The sequence below is a fragment of the Pocillopora damicornis genome, chromosome 2 (genome assembly GCF_964200805.1).
Source record: "Pocillopora damicornis chromosome 2, jaPocDami1.2, whole genome shotgun sequence".
Lineage (NCBI taxonomy): Eukaryota > Metazoa > Cnidaria > Anthozoa > Scleractinia > Pocilloporidae > Pocillopora > Pocillopora damicornis.
In genome coordinates, this window is record NC_142671.1 from 15,369,945 (window position 1) to 15,389,186 (window position 19,242).

General features: G+C 37.2%; 1 protein-coding gene across 2 annotated transcripts; it reads right to left on the bottom strand.

Annotated features, from left to right (window-relative positions):
* Positions 1–4,994: 4,994 nt before the first annotated feature.
* Positions 4,995–16,826, bottom strand: LOC113677259 (short transient receptor potential channel 4). 2 transcript variants are annotated; one of them, XM_089196579.1, is made up of 18 exons: positions 16,701–16,826; positions 15,909–16,065; positions 15,447–15,565; positions 14,651–14,848; positions 12,874–13,084; positions 12,460–12,489; positions 12,018–12,360; positions 10,945–11,298; positions 10,555–10,581; positions 10,196–10,385; positions 9,410–9,604; positions 8,938–9,006; positions 8,722–8,800; positions 8,412–8,536; positions 7,710–7,865; positions 6,846–7,017; positions 5,865–6,064; positions 4,995–5,512 (listed from the first exon to the last, which is right to left on the bottom strand). In XM_089196579.1, the coding sequence occupies exons 2-18, from the start codon at positions 15,973–15,975 to the stop codon at positions 5,129–5,131; spliced, it is 2,919 nt and encodes a 972-aa protein (XP_089052705.1). In that variant the 5' UTR covers positions 15,976–16,065; positions 16,701–16,826; the 3' UTR covers positions 4,995–5,128. The 2 variants fall into 2 exon arrangements, with proteins under 2 accessions (XP_089052705.1, XP_089052706.1); XM_089196580.1 differs by lacking the exon at positions 4,995–5,512 and having other exon boundaries at positions 5,916–6,064; positions 6,908–7,017.
* Between the last annotated feature and the right edge of the window lie 2,416 nt (positions 16,827–19,242).

A 19,242-nucleotide genomic window follows, 5' to 3' on the forward strand; every position in this document is an offset into this window, starting at 1 on the left:
ATTTTAAGACAGTTTTGAACGTCCCAAAATATTATTTCCACTCAAGGTATTATGAAGAAGTTTTTAAATCAAACACTTCATTTTACACCAAGGTGAAAAAAAGTTTAACACTAAGTTTCTGCATGTGTTTCTTGTTGGTAAATGCTGGTGTATCTACATGGACTGACAGATTAGTGAACGAAGTGCGCAAACTTACAGCATCAGCTACTACCTTTTTCAATCTCGTTCCTAGAGGTCCCACTCCCCTCATCCACTTTCGAGCAGGGCTCGATAACACCCACCAAGATTGGTTTCGCTTAGAAATTGGAAAAAACCATTGTACATCTCAGTTCCAAAGAAAAACTTTCGTGGGTACATAAATAATGACAATCTTTAATGAGGAAACTTTTTCACTAAAAAGTGGTTTACAAAAAGGACCTCGAAAATTAAAAATTAAAAATTTACAATGAATAAAAATGCTAAAAGATGCTACTAAAAACTAATGTATCTTATGTGTAATACAAAACTTAAATCAATGAATTAAAAATCTGACGCTTCAAAATATTTACATTATCAGAGGCTCGTATAGTTTTGTCCAGCGAGTTAAAATCACTTACAGCATGATAGCCAGTTCTTTGTTTACCCCAGTTTCTTTTAACGGATGGAATTTTGAGGTTTGCTTTATTTCTTGTGTTGTAACTATGCTGTTCTTGCTGAGTGACTAAAAAAAAATAAATGTTAATTCGTGATGCGTGAGACCATTAAGACATTTATATACATGTACGCATCGGCGCTGGAAGCGCCTTTTTCTAGTGTTAACCACTTCAGTGTAGTTAACGCATCAGACGCAGAGGAATACAGTGGTCGATCTAATATTATTTTAGCCGCCTTATTTTGAAGCACTTGCAAACTAGACATTAAAGTTACATTATGTTTGTCTCCCCAAACTAAATCAGCATACTCGAATAAGGGCATAACAAGGCTTTTATAAAAAAGGATGCGCGCCTTAAACGGTAACAAATGCTTAATGCGTCTAAGTAGGCCAAGCCTTTGATTAACTTTCCCTGCCATGTATTCGACATGATTTGTCCACGAAAAATCAGACGATATTAAGATTCCAAGATATTTAAAACAAGTAACATTGTTTATACAATGATCAAAGATTGAAACAGTTAGAGCTATTTTCCTCTGTAACTTCTTGTTACTGCCTATAAGCATGCATTTGGTTTTGTCCAGATTCAGTGTTAACTTATGTTCATTCAGCCATTTCGCCACAGCCAGGAGGTCTTGGTTGAGCTTTTCAGTCAGCTCCTGAGAGGAAGACCCATAGCAGTAGATCACCGTGTCATCTGCATAAAGTGATGCTTGACAGGCATCTAGAACGCTTGGCAAATCGTTAATGTAGATGACAAATAGCAGAGGACCCAGAATACTTCCCTGAGGGACCCCATGGGTAACTGGCAATTCATCAGACAACTCATTCCCACAACATGTACGCTGTTTCCTGTCAGTAATGTAAGAGCGGAACCACTGAAGCGAGTTCTCACATAAACCAATTTTGGAAAGCTTGCGTAACAAAATCCGATGGTCCACGGTGTCGAAAGCCTTGGTTAAATCCAAAAACACGGCCCCACACAGTTTACCTTGTTCCATGTTCAATAAGACTTCATCAGCAAATGATGTCAAAGCAGATTCAGTAGAGAGCCCCTTCCTGAATCCAAACTGTTTCCTTGTGAGAAGGTTGTTAATAACCAAGTACTGGTACAACTGGGAATGCACGGCTTTCTCGAGAATTTTACTGAGTGTCGGTAAAATAGAGATAGGTCGATAGTTCGATGCATTTGATCGGTCGCCTGATTTAAACAAGGCTGTAATTTTTGAGCATTTCCACAATTTAGGAAATTTACCAGTAAGAATCGATCGATTCAACAGCTTAGTGATGGAGGGAGTGATTGTATTAGCAGAGCTCTTGAGCAGTCTAGCACTAATTTTGTCCAAACCAATTGCTTTATTTGTCTTCAAAGAGGTAAGCTGCTGAAACACAAACGATTCCTCTAGTTCAGTTAACTGGAACTGAGACAACGGTTGTTCTAAAACCAAGTTGCAATTCGACCAGGTAGTCGTTATTTTGTCAGCTAGGCGCTTGCCTATGGATGCAAAGAAGCTATTCAAAGCAACAGCAATGGATTTGGAAGTGGTGTGCTGAATGCCATCGGAAATGATGCACTGAACCTTTTCTGAGGATGAATTACGATTGCATGCTTCGTTTACAGCTTTCCACATTTTGCCGTGATTTCCTCTGGCTTCCTCGATCATGTCACAGTAATATTTCGACTTAGCAGATTTTACTAAGCGGTTTACTTTGTTCCTCAGTTTCCTGTAAGTGTTCCAGTGCTTTTCTGAGTTCGATTTACGTGCTTTACGATGATACCAGTCTCGATCTCTCATTGATTCGCTAATTTTGCTATTCATTCAAAGTGTTCTCATATACATCTGAGAACCTGAAGAACTCCAAAGTGATGTAAATACAGAGAAACACACATAAATTTGCGGAGAGCTTGAAGCCGCGTCCGAACGCCATGATAAAAGTATCACTTCATATACTGATAATCGCGAGTGACACACACATTCAGCTTGTTTACGATTTCAGTGATTTTGTATCCAAGATAGTTTTGTTAAGACTATCCAGTTAATAGTTAACATATAAATGTTATTTCCATTTCATATTAAAGCCGTTGTTTGTGACCTCGCGAAATAGTAGATTCAGCTGAAACACAGGAAAACAAACTGGGTTAATTGTTTTATTAACCGAGTTGATAATTAAAATTGGCCTCGCTAACGAGCTTCTAAAGCTAACGTTTTGAGCACTGGCCGTTCGGGCGTCGGTTTTGAGTGTTAGCCCCTTAGGCGTTAGTTTCGAGTGTTGGCCCTTTAGGCGTCAGTTTCGAGTGTTGGCCCTTTAGGCTTTAGTTAAGTGTGCGATGTGGAACTCAGAGGGTCTTAGAGCGCACAAAGTCCTGTAGTAAACCGGAATAGACCCAGAGCACAAGATCGTTTTATCTCAGATCTTAGCGCATAAAAGTAAATCATTAGTTTTTCTCCTATCGACTGAAAAACTTAAATTAAATTCAACAGATTTTCAAATCCGTTTATCTGGGCTCAACGTGACCTATGCCGGGCTTGTTGAGAATTGTTCTCATGGAGTCTGGGGACGCGTCACTGGACCTTGGGAAAAAACGAAGGCTGAAGTGGTATGCAGATTGCTTGGCGTCCCAGGTAACGTCACGGCCTTGAAATATCCTCCGTTTTGGAGAAGGGTCTGGACCGGTCTACATGTTTAACGTTCGTTGTACAGGAAGTGAGGAGACTTTTCAACAAGCACTGCGTGAATTAACAAATATCAGGGGGTGTAATGAGCCCGTATACATGACGTACATGTACAATGAATGTCTATAAAAACCAAGAAGTGGGTGTAATATGCAAGACATATGAGCCCGATATTGACGTCCTCGGTAAGGAATAGAATTTTTATTCTTTTTTTTGCTTCGCTGCGCACTTTTTTTTTTTGGTAATGAAGGGATTTAAGAAAGTTAAGCTAAGTTTATGAAGTAAAAAATCTCTATGTATCAAGATTTTGTTTTTGAAGTTTGGTCGTGGATAATATCTTCCTCAGATCGCATTTGTATGATTGACACATGTCCTACTAACTATTAACACAAATATATTAAATGTATCTTCTGACTCGTAAATACTGACAGAGAACTTTAGGTTTCGACGGGTTTTGAACCCATACTTCCAGCTTATTTGGCTATGGAAGTCACAACTATGTGCCGATTGGATTTCAGCCAATTGGATAGGAGATACTGACAGTAATGTCTAATATCAATATACAATAGCGTGTGAACTCGACCTGATAACCCCCTGAGAGAAAGAAATCAATTTGCAATTCAAAACTATATCAAGTGCTATGACCTAAAAGACAGTTTGCGATGACCTTTTCGTCTGGTAGAATGCAACACTTTGAAGGAGGAAAATGTCAGCTCTCTGTTGTTACACTTTATTGCACTTTCTAAAGCAATGCATATTTGTATAGGCCCTGTTTAACGCATACAGGTGCCATACGTATTTTGCGTCCTCCAGTATATACACAAGTTGTGCAACGCTTTCGAGTGGTATACCATGGAATATCCAACCGGTCACATAATAGGACACTCAATTAGATGTATGTTTAGTGCAATAATGTCTTTTTCCAACCGCTTTAAATTAAATTTGATTTGACTGACTGTTCTACTATTAAGTTTAAGTCTTACTTCATGAAAACTCTAAAAAACTGGACTTCGATCACAACCGCGAAGAGCAGTAAGGAAATTGTCTCGGTGATAAGGATTTTATAGTTGAACTACTCTTTCGACTGGAATGCGTGAGAAGGGAGCAAATGCACCTGTCGTTTTCTGCTGCCATCTTCTCTTCCGGAGCAGAATTTAAGTTTAAATTCACAAAATTCTTATTCCAGATGGAAAAACGGGAAATTTTCAGCTCTCTTATAGATAGTTTGCCTGTGACTTCAAGCCGGACATAATATATTACTGGCAATGCAGAACCATAAAAATCGGTGCTATATTAGTGGTGCAAACCTATGCTCCAGAAGATTAGTCTTTTCTTTTACTCCCACCAACAAATTTGGCCGCTGGTTACGTGAGTCAAACCCTTTATACATTTCTTGGCCTGAAATTTTGCCGTTTTCCCGTAAGTTTTTGGTACTTTTAACAAACCATATTCACTTAACAAAAGTTTAAGTTGCGCTTTATTGCATTGACCAACAGTAAACCGTCTATTCGTATTGAAGGCAATTCAATAATTTTACACCGTAAACTGTTTTCACCGTCATCCACACAATCATGCAAGATTATTACTTTAACCAAGTCGATCAAAGTGCTTTTATTTTCAAACACCAATCTTTCAATGGATTGTCGCTTCCACACTTTATTTATTAAGCATTTCTGATACCATTTTTAAGGAATGACTCGAAAAATTCGGTTTTTTCGATCAACTTTTGAATTGATTGTTGGAAAATTAAGTAAAGGAATCTATTTGAACCTCCGTAAAAGGGGTTAAAAAAATTCCAGTTATTATCTCAGGTCAACCTGCCTCAGCTGTAATGTCCTCCGGTGTTCAAAACTTGGTCGAACTTTCTACTGAGATGTTTTCCAAGCTCATCTACCTCCTTTAATCCTTCTAAAGTTTCTTTTATCTTCCTCCGAAGGGCTGGCCCCTTATCAGACGAGTCGTTCATCAGCATGCATTCTTTATTCCATCCATTAAAGACGTCTTCGATTCTTCTGAAATTCATCCTCACGTTGTCTAACATGTCGTCCCGGACTCGTCGAAACTTGGTTTCAGCGTATTCCAGATCATGAAAAACTGCAGCTTTCTCATTTTCTTGTCTAGAAACTATTCCATGCGAACTGGTGGAAGTCATTCTGTCCCACATAACTGGCATTGTTAACCTACTAACGCCTCCACCGGGCCGCATCTAAAAATTATGGGTGAAAAAGATGAGATGGGTTGTTAATGGTCCATTCTTGTGATCCAGTTAAACTGATCATTGAATAGACGTGTCAATAAAGTGATTCAGATTGGCTTAGAGTCACGCATGTCCTTTATAGAGCTCAGCTTAGAGTGATGCCTGGTAGTGCCCATTAGTAGTGTTGCCAAGCAGATCGACCTCAACAAAGATCGGGATAGGATCAGGTTTCCATCAAAATACCACCAACAATGCAATATGCCACGATGCCCGTGTATCATATGTGACGCTTAGCCTGTGAATCTTAGGCTATTATCAGCTATGAGAAGTAAGAGCCACTCTTTTACAAGTTAAAACTAACCTTAGCTGACACCGTTACTCCTTTGTGTCCCATACTAACGAATGGAAACAACAGTGATTCCTTATCGTCAAAATTGGTTGAAATGGTTACTTGAGTGATCTGTTTGCCATTTAGAGTAAACAAAATAGGGACTTCTCCATTTCCAGCCATTTCAAACATCACCATGCAACCAATCACATCGCCTCGATCAGCCATAGCATCTGAAATGAAAATAACTACTTCAAGGCTGAGTATAGTTAAAGAACTAAAACCACTTTGGGCCCGGCGATAATTGACAAGGAACAATAGTTATGTCCAAATAAACTGTTGATTTGCATCAGTACAATGTCATCCACTTAAAGGAAAAAAGAAATATATTTCAAGCATATCATCATCATTATTATCATCATGATCATCATTTTATTTGCCTTTGTGACAATTCAAAAAAATTAATGATCAGCATTACAATTGGAAGGCGAGGAGACCTCATGAAGCCTCTGGGCTTGTGGGAAAGGCCACCACTTACAGTAATATATTGAAAAAAATAAGAGCTGCGAATGTGCCACTTGGCTAATTCAGTGATTTTTTGAGTAAAAACTATTGCATCTTCGTCATAAAACTAAGAAGACTTGTAGAGTCACTGAAACAGGAAGAGAGTTCCAAATTTTAGGACCTCGGTAGAGAATTGTAAATTGCTTGAGATTAGTACGGCACAAATGCATTTGATAATTACTAGCTGTTCTGGTACAGTAGCGATGAATTTGGCCATTTGTTACAAAAAGATTAAGAAGCAATGTGGGGAATAGGTAATTATGATAATCAAACATGAATTTTTGTAATTTCAAAGGTATTAACTCGGAAAATATCTTTATTCCCCATAGTTTGGAGAATAAAGGAGCGGAATAGGCTCGATAGTCTGAAATGGTGATAGCCCGCACAGCTCGCTTTTGCAAATATTACATTCTTTACGATTCGTATGTGATACATATTTGTCTTGTGCACCTTCAATTTCAATGATTGAGTTTGCGGTAAAAGCGTTGAAAATATTTCCGTTGATATGGTACCCGATACATTCGTTAGTCCATCCTCGGCTCCGATTGACATGAGATTCGTAATTCTTTCCCGCCACTCCCATCTCTAGACTTCGACATTCTCCTGCTCCCAAAATGAGAACCTAAAAGTAGGAAAGAAGGGAACCAGAAAATGATCAAAAACATCGTTCCACAACGTATTCGCATACGCTGTAAGGATAAGAATAGAATGAGGATGAGAACAGGTAGTTTGATACGAAAATTATCCGGCGTTGGCAATTACCATCTACTGAATGCTTGTAGCTAGTAGGTTAAATATTGAAGAACGTTTGATGACTTTTATTCGCTACTACTAGTAGTTCCGACAGAAGATCATTCTTAAAGCTTGAAAATGGAAATCTTTACGATAACAAGAACAATCGACTGATTTTTCTACCTGTTTAGGCCCAGTAAGTCCCCTCGTGTGTTTCTCTTGGGGTATATTGGAAAAGGGTTGGTATAGTAAGTAAATTTCTTCCTCTACGCATTAATTTATCCATGTATTGAGTCATTCATTTGTTTTCCGAAATTTTTCATGGAGGTTGAGGTCCCTTTCCGACTTCTCGTTGGCATGCAACTGATTTATTATTTTAATTAATTCAGACCAGTGCCATTTAACACTATGCCACTTTTTGCGACTTTAGAGGAAATTCTTTGAAAGCGTTATAGCATAAAATGATTGGTTCAAATTGCCTTTGCATTGTCTTTTTGAACTCTCTTTCCCCTATCTGACCGAACTTCATAATATGACTAAGATAAAGAAAGCACGTTCATATTGTTTTGGTATATTTCTTACCTCAAATCCAGGAAACTCTGAAGTGAAAGGAATAAGATATCTGGCAGCATGATTCTTTTGTGAGGCTGTTGGGTGATCCTTGCACGTCTTGCAAACTTCCTCTCCCTCGTACATGAGAAGGCAATCCTCGATCCTTATGCCTTCACTCTTCCACGCCTATCATTCAAAGGAAAGAATTAAAAAACAGAAACAATACTGGTGAAGTTATCTTATTAATAAGAAGGAACTCTTTGTCCAGACTGAATTTAATCCGATTGGTAAATGGTTTTAAACTGTTTTCAATAGCGTCGGTGGCAATCCAGAATTGCTTTAGTTTTTCTTAGCTATAGTTTGCTGAGTGATTGATTTATAAAACTCGCGCCACTTTATCAACTAATCAAAATCACAACTAAAATCGATCGTTACTTGATAACTTGCTTTCCTCCGCGCTCTAGCTAGTTTGCTTCTTTTAGCTCTGAATTCTTATTGTCTTTTTTGAAATTTTCTTCCCCTCTGATTGGCTGTTATTCTAACTTTGGCTTTGGTTTGAAAAGTGCCCTACGTAGGATAAGGATTATTTTGATCAACTACGTTTAAGTGAAAAAGTTTTCTACTACAGTCGTTTATCGTTTGCCATACGATCGCAATACATTAAAAACCAAACGGGAACTATTTCGGGGCTAATGAAGCACCCACTTCGTATATTAACGGAAAGAACCTCACCTTCGGACCCGTTGGTAAGACACATTTGTCGTACCCATTCGAAATAAAGGTGTTGTAAGCAACTTGATTCGTCATTGGTCGAAGGTTTCTAGTTTCCTGAAAGACTTGATCCATTTTATCTTGATCTGTTTTAAATGAGAAAGGCAAGAATATTCTCTTTCTAAGCAAAAGACAACGAAATATTTCAAAATAATTCCATAGCATCATCATTTCTACATATCTCGATTATTACTGGCTATGTTTGTATTTCAACTTAAAAAGAATTAAACAAGATTAAAAAAAAGTAAATCAAAATTATTGTAACAGTTACCTGTGAGTGGAAATATATACCCATAACTTGCAAAATATTTGGTCTGAAGATTTTTGACAACCAAATCTAACGACTCCCTCTGCAATTTGAGTGCAACAGCAAAAATCAGCTTCTCGTACTTTCATTAATCAGGAATTGAATAACAACAATTACAGTGATCCTATGTCACTGAGAAGTTTGGTTCGTGTGCCTCGTATGAAAGTATGAAAGCTTTACCTTAAGTTTTAGCATCTTCTCTTCCATTTGTGATATTCGGGTTGATCTTGGTCGCTTCACAAGGTTGCGCTTTGAAAAGTTTGAAATAAACAATGTAAAATAGATAAGAATATTTTCTTTAAAACGTCGTGCACTGCGAATGCTTGTTTGATATTATGAGCGTAATAGTTTCCTCGTTGATCTGAAGTCAAGTTGTTTCCTTTAACTTACATTATGATATCCTATACTATCCTCGAGAGTAAATTTAGCGATATTCCGACATTATGTCCTCTTAAAAAAGGATAATAATTCTATTTTTTTTCTGTTTTGTTTTGTTTCTTTTTATATCGATTTGTTTATTTGTTATTTTTCCTCTTCTCAGAAAAAAGAAAAAAGGAAAAGATGATCTGGAAGAGTTTTGTATTCATTGGAAATTATGTGCTATTACTGCTTCATTCCAACTAAGATTGACTTCACTTTACAAATCATTTACATTTCCATCCTTTATGTCGATCTCTTGTTGTCTTTCTCGCCTCCACCTGAGGCAGAAGCAGAAACATTGGAAAGAGGAACGCAAACCCAACAGCAGACTTGAGACGAGGTTAAAAGGAACAGGAATGGGATCATATGAGCTGTACGTCTGAATTCTCATGGCTTTACGGAATGACCATTCTTTTAAGGAATTATCCTTTAAAATGAAAGAAGAATGTAAGTCGAAGTGAAGTATATCTTCCGCTTTATTCAACTCGCTGATCTACCTGGTAAATAGATTATGAGCTCGAGATTTATTTGGCGTGATAGTTAATGAAGGCGAATCTAGAATCATGGAAATCAAGAGCAAATAATATCATTGGTTTCGTACAAATCTACCATTCGTTCAAAACTAAAAAACAAGCAGGCCATCAATTTTATTTTATTTTGCTTACATTCGTAGGTAAGGCGAGATACTTTACTCGCTGTCTATCACGAATTAGATAGCGAGTAGCGTAGCCAATCAGTTTGCAGCATTTGTAATAGAACGCTATATAGTAAATTTCTCAAACCACCGATATTCAGTTTAGCCTGAGACACTTGTTCCCTCTCAGCCAATTTTTTTCAAAGCTTCCATTTATGGCACGACTCCAGAGAGAATTTCAACCAGAAATCAAGGACCTAAAACCATCTCTCAAGAAATACACCGAAATGTCGAGCAAAGATAGCGAAGCGTATGAAAATGCAAAGCAATACGCGTGAAACACACGATCAGGTAAATCATTTCAAAATAAAAAGAGATTATTACCTCAACTCGTTGATATGTGTTTGATAGAAGTGCTATCATCATATTCATAAGGAGAACAGCTCCCATGATCATAAAACCTCCATACAAAAAGCGAACCACAGTCACTGATAATTCGTCTGACGAGTCCAGTGGATCAAGCTCTACAATTCCCAACAAGGACCAACATAGATGCTTTGCTACAGTCCACCAACTACAACAATCAGAAATTTTAAATGTTAAGATTCACTTTGTAATCAATAGATATAAAACTGTAGTGCACAGTCCACATGTAAGCACCGGTGTGGTTCGATTGAGCATACATACGATTAACACACCCATCGTAAAAGAGTTGCAAATCAAGTTACCCAAACAAAACATACCAGGAAAGAACAGCTGCACTGCAAGCTCTATATGGCAAGAGATACAAAGAGGCTATTATTAGGATTGATTTGCTTCTGATGTACTCCAATAATTAGGAAAACAACTTTATTTTGTTCTAGTCAATAACAATGATTTGATAACTTGCATTGGCTTGAGATTCTTCTCTGAGGTTTTTTTTTTTTGTGCTTTTTTTTCAAGCGATTTTTTCAAAAAATAATGGCAGGTTAATTCGGATTATTGTTTAGAGTCCGAAATTAGTTACCCGGGCTAGATATTGTCTCATACATTAAGGTTATCATGTCATTTTTAGTGAAAACAATTAATCATGTAATAAACCTTTTTCTGCGCTGGGGAAGTTTAAATGATTGACTCCGTTATCTCTCACTTACGCATTTTTGTCTTGGTCTTCCTTAACGAGGTAGGATTTTTCTGCAACGTATACTTTGGTTATAGCGATAGAAAATGCTAAAATCGCAGCGATAAACTGCCAAAATATGATCGCCACGTCTTTAAGAATGAAAAACAACGCGATTTGAATGGCACCCACTCCTCTGGTAATTTCCATCACGAGACCAAACGCTCGGAAAGTAAGGAACATGGTGTTGAGGCCGTAAAGATAACCAGTTATAACAAGGGCTCTGTTATTAACCACAGAGTCTGATACCGCCCATGTCAGCATTCTCAAGACAAAAATGGTGAGGTATACAATGATTGTGGTTAAATCCAGGACGTTCCAACGATCACTGAAGGACCAAAAATATGCAAAGTCACATAATTAAAGAGATTCTTTACCGTATATCAGGCTCTCTCTCATTCTAAATATCACTCATTTTTTCCCAGTTCTTATCGATTAGGGCTCGTTTTCAATAACTGCTTCATAATCTTAGATGACGTAGCACGAATTTGTACTACTATTCCTCATAACCGGAATCTAACACCCCTCTTTTTTCTGTAAAGTTATCGTCCTCCTCTCTTGACAACCAGAGATTTGAGGGGGAAGTCTTACAGGGGACGCGAGGGGGGAAAAGAGGTTAGAGATACCAGAAACACAAGGTTTCTGGGGTCACGACTTGTAGGTGGGATTAGGCTTAGGATACTCGGACTTAACGTGTCCAGGGAATATTTATGGTGATAATATAACAGATCAAAGATCTCTTGCACAAATATATAACCGGTCTTTCCGGGATATAACCGATCTTTCAAAGATATAACCGGACTTCTTTTGCTATCGCAAATCTCCCTTACATCAGTAACCTGCAACATACTTTCTGGAGTAACGCGTAATTTCATAACCTTTCCGTCAAACAGATGTTTAAATAAAATACTAACTATTTAAGTGGGATTGCTCAAGAGATTATAAACTGTTTATAATCTCTTGGTTTGCTAAACCCTGAAAATCTTAGGACATTTTTATGAAATGTTAAAAGTAGTTTTATTCAATAATTGTTCTTTACATACTTACTTCAGGTATTTACTAAATCTCATCGCCAACGACGTTGATTTTGATTTCCGATTACTGGTCTCTTTCAGCTCAGTTAAAATTTCAACACTACCACAAGTCACTGGTTCCTTGATACCCGGCTTGTCTGACTCTTCACTTTGCAGTACCTTTGTGTCGCTTATCTGTTTGATTTCAGTTACTATTCGACCCATGTAGAACACACAGACAGCCCACTCTAGTCTACTGATTGAAATGCTCGAAGGCGCAAGACAAGTAGCGAAGTGTAGTCCCAGGTGAACCAGGAAACTGAAAGTGTCACGGACAAAGATGAAATACGGGATGGTGAAGTACTTGAGATAACTTCCTGCCAAAAAATAATAATCAGAGAAAAAGTAAAATTAACCATCGAAGTCTGAAGGCATTAGGTATATATAATACATTTTCTGCCGATAGTTTTACTCACCGTATATGTCTTCCTTGTTGCGAAATATTCCTTGTCGGAAGAAACCAAGAAAAAAAATTTTAATTCGTTAGTGATACGAGAAAAAAATGATATAATATCTGTATTACCTATTAGTTTTAAGAATAGATCCACAACAAAGTTTTTCTTCAACGTAGCAAAGAAATGTTGTTAAAACTTTCTCAACTTCGACAAACAAAACTTTGCTGAACTTTTTCATAGTGCAGATCACCATTCTATATGCTAAATTTCTGGAGTTTAGTAATCCTTTAAAAAGGAATGCAAAACATCCTTAGGAAAAATGCTTGCATTGCGCCAACGAAGCTTTGCATTGTATCTTTCCTTATGGCACAATTTCAAGATTTCACCATAGAAAATGGGATGAAGAACTTAAAGTTTCTTCATATCCAAGATTACCTTTTCTGTTCCTCATCTTCTTCCTCGCTAAATGATATCCCCCAAAAACAATGAAGATTATGGGGAAAAGAAAAACATCAAACACACACCAGACGTTTAGGAACACCCATATCCAGCGTTCAGTACTCAACCAAGAACATTTTCGCATCCAGCCAAGTTCACCATGCCACTTCTTTGTCATTTGGCTGTTGATTACTGGGTGAGCAAAGAACTTGAAAAGAAAATTGCCACAGAGTTTTAAACTCCAGTGAAACCAAATTAATCATGACCAATCTGCTCTGCCCCAAACAAACAAAACTCAATTTTGTCCATTTGACAGCTGCTAAAAATTTATAGATTACCCCTGTCATATATAGTAATGAGGAGGCAAGGCCAATTGCAATAACATCAATCCAGTTCTTTATACGACAAAAATTTTACACAAGACGGCGGCCTTAGTCAAGAGAATGGCTGGAAGGAAGAAGGCCTGGGAGGTTCTGGTTTGTTTACACCTCCTAATTGAGAAAAAAAGGGACAGAGTGATAGTCTCAATAGTAAAACAACCTGATATGGCTCTAACCTACAGTAGAACTGCCGTAAAGGAAAGTTCTGCCAACAGCCTTGTTTTTTTTTTGTTTTTTTTAATAGTATCTCTTTATTGCGCCGTACTCTCCAAAGGGAGATGTTAGTCTACTTACAATAAAGTTCAATAATACAATATGAATAACATAAAACGATAACTTTACCACATCCGAATACAATACGTTGATTGAAAAGCTATCACTGCTAAATTACATTTGTGCATTGAGACTTTGATACATTAAATGAGGAACTATAACAAAAGTGAAAAAAGAAAAAAGAACGTAAGGAGTATTGTTTGAAGTGTTTTGGTGAGAGTTTCACTGTTGGTAGGTGTACCACTAAGTTTTTTATTTATTTAATTTTTTATTATTTAAGTTTTGTTTTTATTTTATTTTGTATTTTTTTTAAAATTTTTTTTTTTAAAGAGAGTTGAGATATTTTAACCGCATTTGTCAGGAGCTAGTTATTGACGGTATTTTCAATTAGGTCCCTTTGGTGAACTGCATTCACAAAGTCGTGGAGGACAATGGGCTTGTTGTTAAGTTTACAACTATAGATATAATAACGCATGAATAGTGTGACGTAGTCGAATTTCTTGGTGGTACTATTCTCGTTTAAGTTGGAGGTAATTCCGAATAAAAGTTCCTCCGTAGTTGGAGAGAACTGTGAATTGTACGTTGTGTTAAACCACCGAATGACTTTCTGTATGAATGATTTCGTAAAGGGACAGTGAATAAAGGTGTGATCGATTGAGTCTTTTTCCCCACAAAAGCAGCATTCTTCGTCAGTTTTAATACCATATTTGAATAGTTCTCTCTTTGTCACCACGATTCTATGATAAACTTAAATTGAAATTCTTTTAGTTTTGTTTCTTTGCACAGCTTTCGTATTGACTTAAATATCTTTGCCCATTTTTCATCATTCAAAGAAAGTATTTCGCTCCATCTTTTAGGACCTGCCTGACCTCCAGTGTGGATTTTAGCAATTAAAAGATTATAGAAATCCCTTGATTTGGCTTTATCAAGGTTGAGCGTGAAATTTCCGTTGAGGTGAAAAAGATGATCGTTACTTGTGAAAAACTGATTATTAACTGATTCTATTTGTCTTGCTTTCGACCGTAGCCGGTCAGGTATGGCACTAATAATACCAACAGCCTTGTTAATGAGGCTCGCCAGTTTTCAAATCAGGGCCAGAAACAAAAGTAATTTTCACTTACATTCTTTTGTTTAAACTCTATCGCAGCGTCCATGATGTTGTCAATGGAATCTGATAAGAAAACATCGCGTAATCGTCCACCTGATTTTAATGGATCAAAGAGGCGGGAAATAAATTCATCCAAAGAAGCGGCTAGCTTATTGAAATCCTCCTCGTCCGGTCCCTTTTTGTCAGCTAATCGTCGTAGTTTAAAAGTCACCTCAAAATAGATTTACAAAACAACATCGTGAACATAAAATTTATTAGAAATAGCAGTAAATGGCATGCGATACCTTGCCCTAATGTTCTTCACGAGAACGATAGTAAACATGAAAGGCGCCCCGCTTTTTCTTCTTTATGAAATAACTGACATTTTACGAGAGCCCTGTTGGGTCAAAAAATTATCATTTATTGCACCGGTAATTTCATAGAAAATTGAAACATTTGAAAAGGCTCGAAAAGTTTGTAAGTCACTCATCTCTGGCTCGTGATTTACAAATTTTTTTCGTGTTCTCCAAACATCTTGCGTGGGTTATCACGCCGGCAAATTGATAGAAAATGCTGTTTATGGCTTAATTGCATAAAGTTAATGAATTTGACAGAGGGTATTTTTAATGAACTTTCTGAAAAATCATACGAAACTTTCGTCAAGAAATATTCGCTTGCCTCAGTGTTGAATCAAGAAAATCAGAACGTTATCGATAGAACAGGTCGGTCCTTTTATGGTCTCATTGCAATATCCGGTGCCAATTATTGCAGGATGTTCTCTGATATTGCTGTCTATAGCATTCAAACAATGTAAATGTAATACATTTTACCTCCATAGCCATCAGCAGAGCGTTCGTGTTACATTTTGTCAAAGCTCTCGGAGAAAGTTTGTCACTGATCTCATCAAAATCTCCATCCTTTATTGTCTTTCTCAAGCTATCTTCAAAGGCTGGCGTAAAAGTCAAATAAAAAGAACGTCATAAATGTGTGAGAATACTTCGAAAACTCAGACCACAGGTCTATTGTACATATATATTCAAGGTAAATACGATTTTACAATTGACCTGAAAACTTGGAATTATACAGATAAATATTTCGCTCTTTAATTCTCCTGAACCCTTTAAAAGCATGCAATAGTTAATACATTGTTTTGACTACAGGTCACCAAATGGGACGTAAGAGGTACGTTTAGACTATAAAAGTCCCAAACAGAACGAATTATTAATGTCATGTGCCTCATTAGAATTACTGCTTCGTTCTGGGCCTAAACGTCCTTCATTTTACATACTAACCTTTCCTGTCGTTTACTTCTTCGTTAGATACCCCCTGCAATTCTAACCAAGTAGTGTATTCCTCCATTGCGTATTCCTCTCTTGATAGATCAGTGTACTGTACACAAATCCCCACTATTCAGAGTTTGGAGCGCGCAAAAGCACAGTGAAGTGAAGACTGCAAAACGGAACAGTTAAGAAATTAAATTGAAAGACAACTAAATCTCCCCAAGTTTCCAATAACCTAAATGGTGTTGCTTAAGCACTACAGTCATAATGTTAATTAACATGCAATATTAAACAATTTTCATAACCCGAGTGACTGATTTTCCAAGTTGACGACCGATGTTTTATACATCTACGTTGACGCTTCCAAGCAGTGTCAGAAGATTCGTTCAACCTTTTCGTTTTGTTCTTCTTTTTCCCCGACCTTAACTTCAATGATGTAAAAAAAACAGTGGCTGAGAGAAAAAATCTGATTAAGCAAAACATTGTTTTCGTCGCTTGATTAGTCGTACTTGGCTGATGGAGTTGATTTTAGGGGAAAATCTTTACTTAGTAGTAAATGCCGGACCAACTAGAGATTGGCATCCAATTTTTGGATTCGTCTTTAATGAAACTAGGCACTATTAGCTCACTTTCACCCATGGCGTGGTTAGGTTGTCAAAGAATATTAACATCTCATTCTGTCTGACGACTGTGGTGGTAGCTACTCAATATCGCCCATACGAACGTTAGAAACGAATGCTTCAGTTTTTTAAAATTTTAAGAAAACTGTACTAACATATTAATAATGAAATTTGCTTAGCTAACCTGTAATTTGAAAGTTCTTAGATTTTATAGCCTTCCGAGCGTGTTTTCAGGCGAATTAATATCCTCTTTAAACAGATTTGTCGTAAACCTATGTAAAAATGTACTCAGTCAGTGAAAAGTGTTCAGTCAGTCCCTGGAGATTCAACTTACAATGCAAAGACCCACAGATTCTTTAGGGAAAGAAAAGCTTTTGCTTTATTTGCACATAAATAAAATGCCGTCAACAGAAACGATTCAGCAATTTTCGTGGATTGCACGACAATTTTTTTCCCACAATAAAGCTTTTTTTCTTCTAACCATCTAGCAAAAAAATTTCAAATGAAAGACTGCCAGAGGATGACATGGCGAAATGATTTCAAGACTAAGCAAATGTTTTCAGAAGTGTTAGAAAGATTAAATGATGAATGTGATCATCAATGCGTGTATATCTATATGTTATCAGCTTGTTTGGAGAGGTTAAACCTCTAACTCCCGAGATCTCATGAGTAATTCTCTATATTGTCTGACATTCAATTCTTATGATGTCAATTTGGAGAATTTGGCATTGGATCTTCTAATAATCCCCTAATTGATGTTTTACTTTATTCTCATCACTTCTATGCTTGATATTGTATTGATATTGTGAGGAGAAATTCTCTCTTTGTCACTCGTGGGGGGTAAAGGGTTAACCCTTTTATAGGCTAAGCAGCAGTACAAAAAGAGTTTCTTCATTCAAATCACTGCGCAATAATTCAGACTACGCCAAAACTGAATAACAACGCTATCGAGACGACCAACCTGCCAAGGTAAGCCTTACTTGATAAGTTCATGAATCTAGGGATGGCTGCAATTCTAAAACTCGGTAACAGAACTGTGTTAATGTTTTCAAGAAGGTGATCCTGGCAAGTACAGAAAAAAAATGACGCGATTTTCGATCCAACAGGAGTTGCATCTGGTAATCTTATGTTAACACCTCTCACAATCTGTCGATGAATTGTTGGTCGGGGTTTCTAAGATTTTGAGATTCGTGTGGCAAACTATTTTGGAATTTCAAGGATTTGAACGTCGATATATTTTAAGATGTTAATGCAGAATGATCAGTCGAAGCGAGTATGAGTTCAATTCTTGTTAGGCGTGGTAGACAATACCTCTCAACTGTCACAAGCTCACGTAGGACGTTTTAACTGACAATACAGTCGATAGAGGGAAAAGCCGAAGTCGGAAATTTCGAAACCATTTCCCGTACAATTCTACTCTTATTGCCATAAATTTTCTTTTCTTTTTCGTTCTGAAATCATCTTGGCGCGACTGATTTAACGTTTGTTCTATGCTAATTCATCAAGGGGGTACTTAATTGGGCGGCAATCTGAAATCTTTGATCTGTGTTAACAAAAGTTTTCAGGAAACATCACGAAGGGGTTGGACATTTATGAGTTTTGATACTGTAAGAAAGAGTTATGAAAACCGCATCAAAAGGCAATGTGCAAATAGAATACTGTCACTGCAGTGGGTTCAACATTCATATTTCGTGCACACACAACTAATAAAAGTAATAAAAGCATACTACATCCCTACAAGAGTTGTGGATAAAGTCTGCTGAGTTTTCAGATTTAGTAGTTTCTTACCCAAAATCCTTTTTTATTTTATTAAACGCAACTCTCGCTGCAAATTTTCTTTGGCATGTTAACAATTTCTTTCTGCTAAAATGAGCAGAGGTGGGTCAAACATTGTTGTCAAGGCTCAGTGGTTATTAATTGCAGAAAGGCCCTCTGAAATAGGTCAATAAAAAATAAGGTGAAATAAGTCAAGGGCGACGCAAAACCTGAAGCAAAGGGCAGTGAGAGATTACTTCACTGGAATACCGCATGAAAAACTGTGCACTGCAACCCATTTAAAACATTTCTTTAATAGCGTATTGCAATCTTTTCTGAAATGTGAACTGCTGCAGCATTGTGTACATAGATACATCGTTCACGAATTGTCTTCCATTTATTTATTTATTTCTCGCGAACAAACAACCGAAATGAATTTCCATAACAAATGCAAAGGTCAGATAATACAAAAATAAGGGGCGTGTGAGCATAATTTTACGGCTGAATTAAAACTTTTAATAGTTCGAAGTCAGTTGGCTCGTTATGGGCTTAGTGATGACTGCTCAAACAGATTGATGGATCGACGAGACAGGTTGTGTCCTCATTCGGTAAAATTTCCGCACAGCCCCATACTACATTATGCATTCATTTCTTGGACAGAGAAAACAATGACAAAAACAATACATTGCTATTGGGAAAACAGATTTGTTTTACAATAGCATGGGGCTGTGAGGAAATTTTACCCCCTATTCAGCCCCTCACACGAATCAGTGTCGATTTTGGTTTACTTGCCCGCCATGGTCGAAAACTCCCTCTTGAGACCACAAGATGAAAGGAATATGGGAAAATACGAAAATAGATGACCTTTTGCCACGTTTCCAAATGAGGCCTGATGCTCAACCATTCGTATGAAAATTAGTTCATTTGCATGTGAATGCAAACTTATAACCATATCAAAGGATGATTTGAAA

What these genes read in the sequence shown, in the direction of transcription:
- LOC113677259 (XM_089196579.1), bottom strand. Translation starts at nt 15,975, where the DNA reads ATGGAGGAATACACTACTTGGTTAGAATTGCAGGGGGTATCTAACGAA. An exon ending in TCTTACCAACGGGTCCGAAG is followed by an intron (nt 7,866 to 8,411) that starts GTGAGGTTCTTT and finishes TTTGAATGATAG; the next exon opens with GCGTGGAAGAGTGAAGGCAT. An exon ending in CAGAGTTTCCTGGATTTGAG is followed by an intron (nt 7,018 to 7,709) that starts GTAAGAAATATA and finishes TCCTACTTTTAG; the next exon opens with GTTCTCATTTTGGGAGCAGG.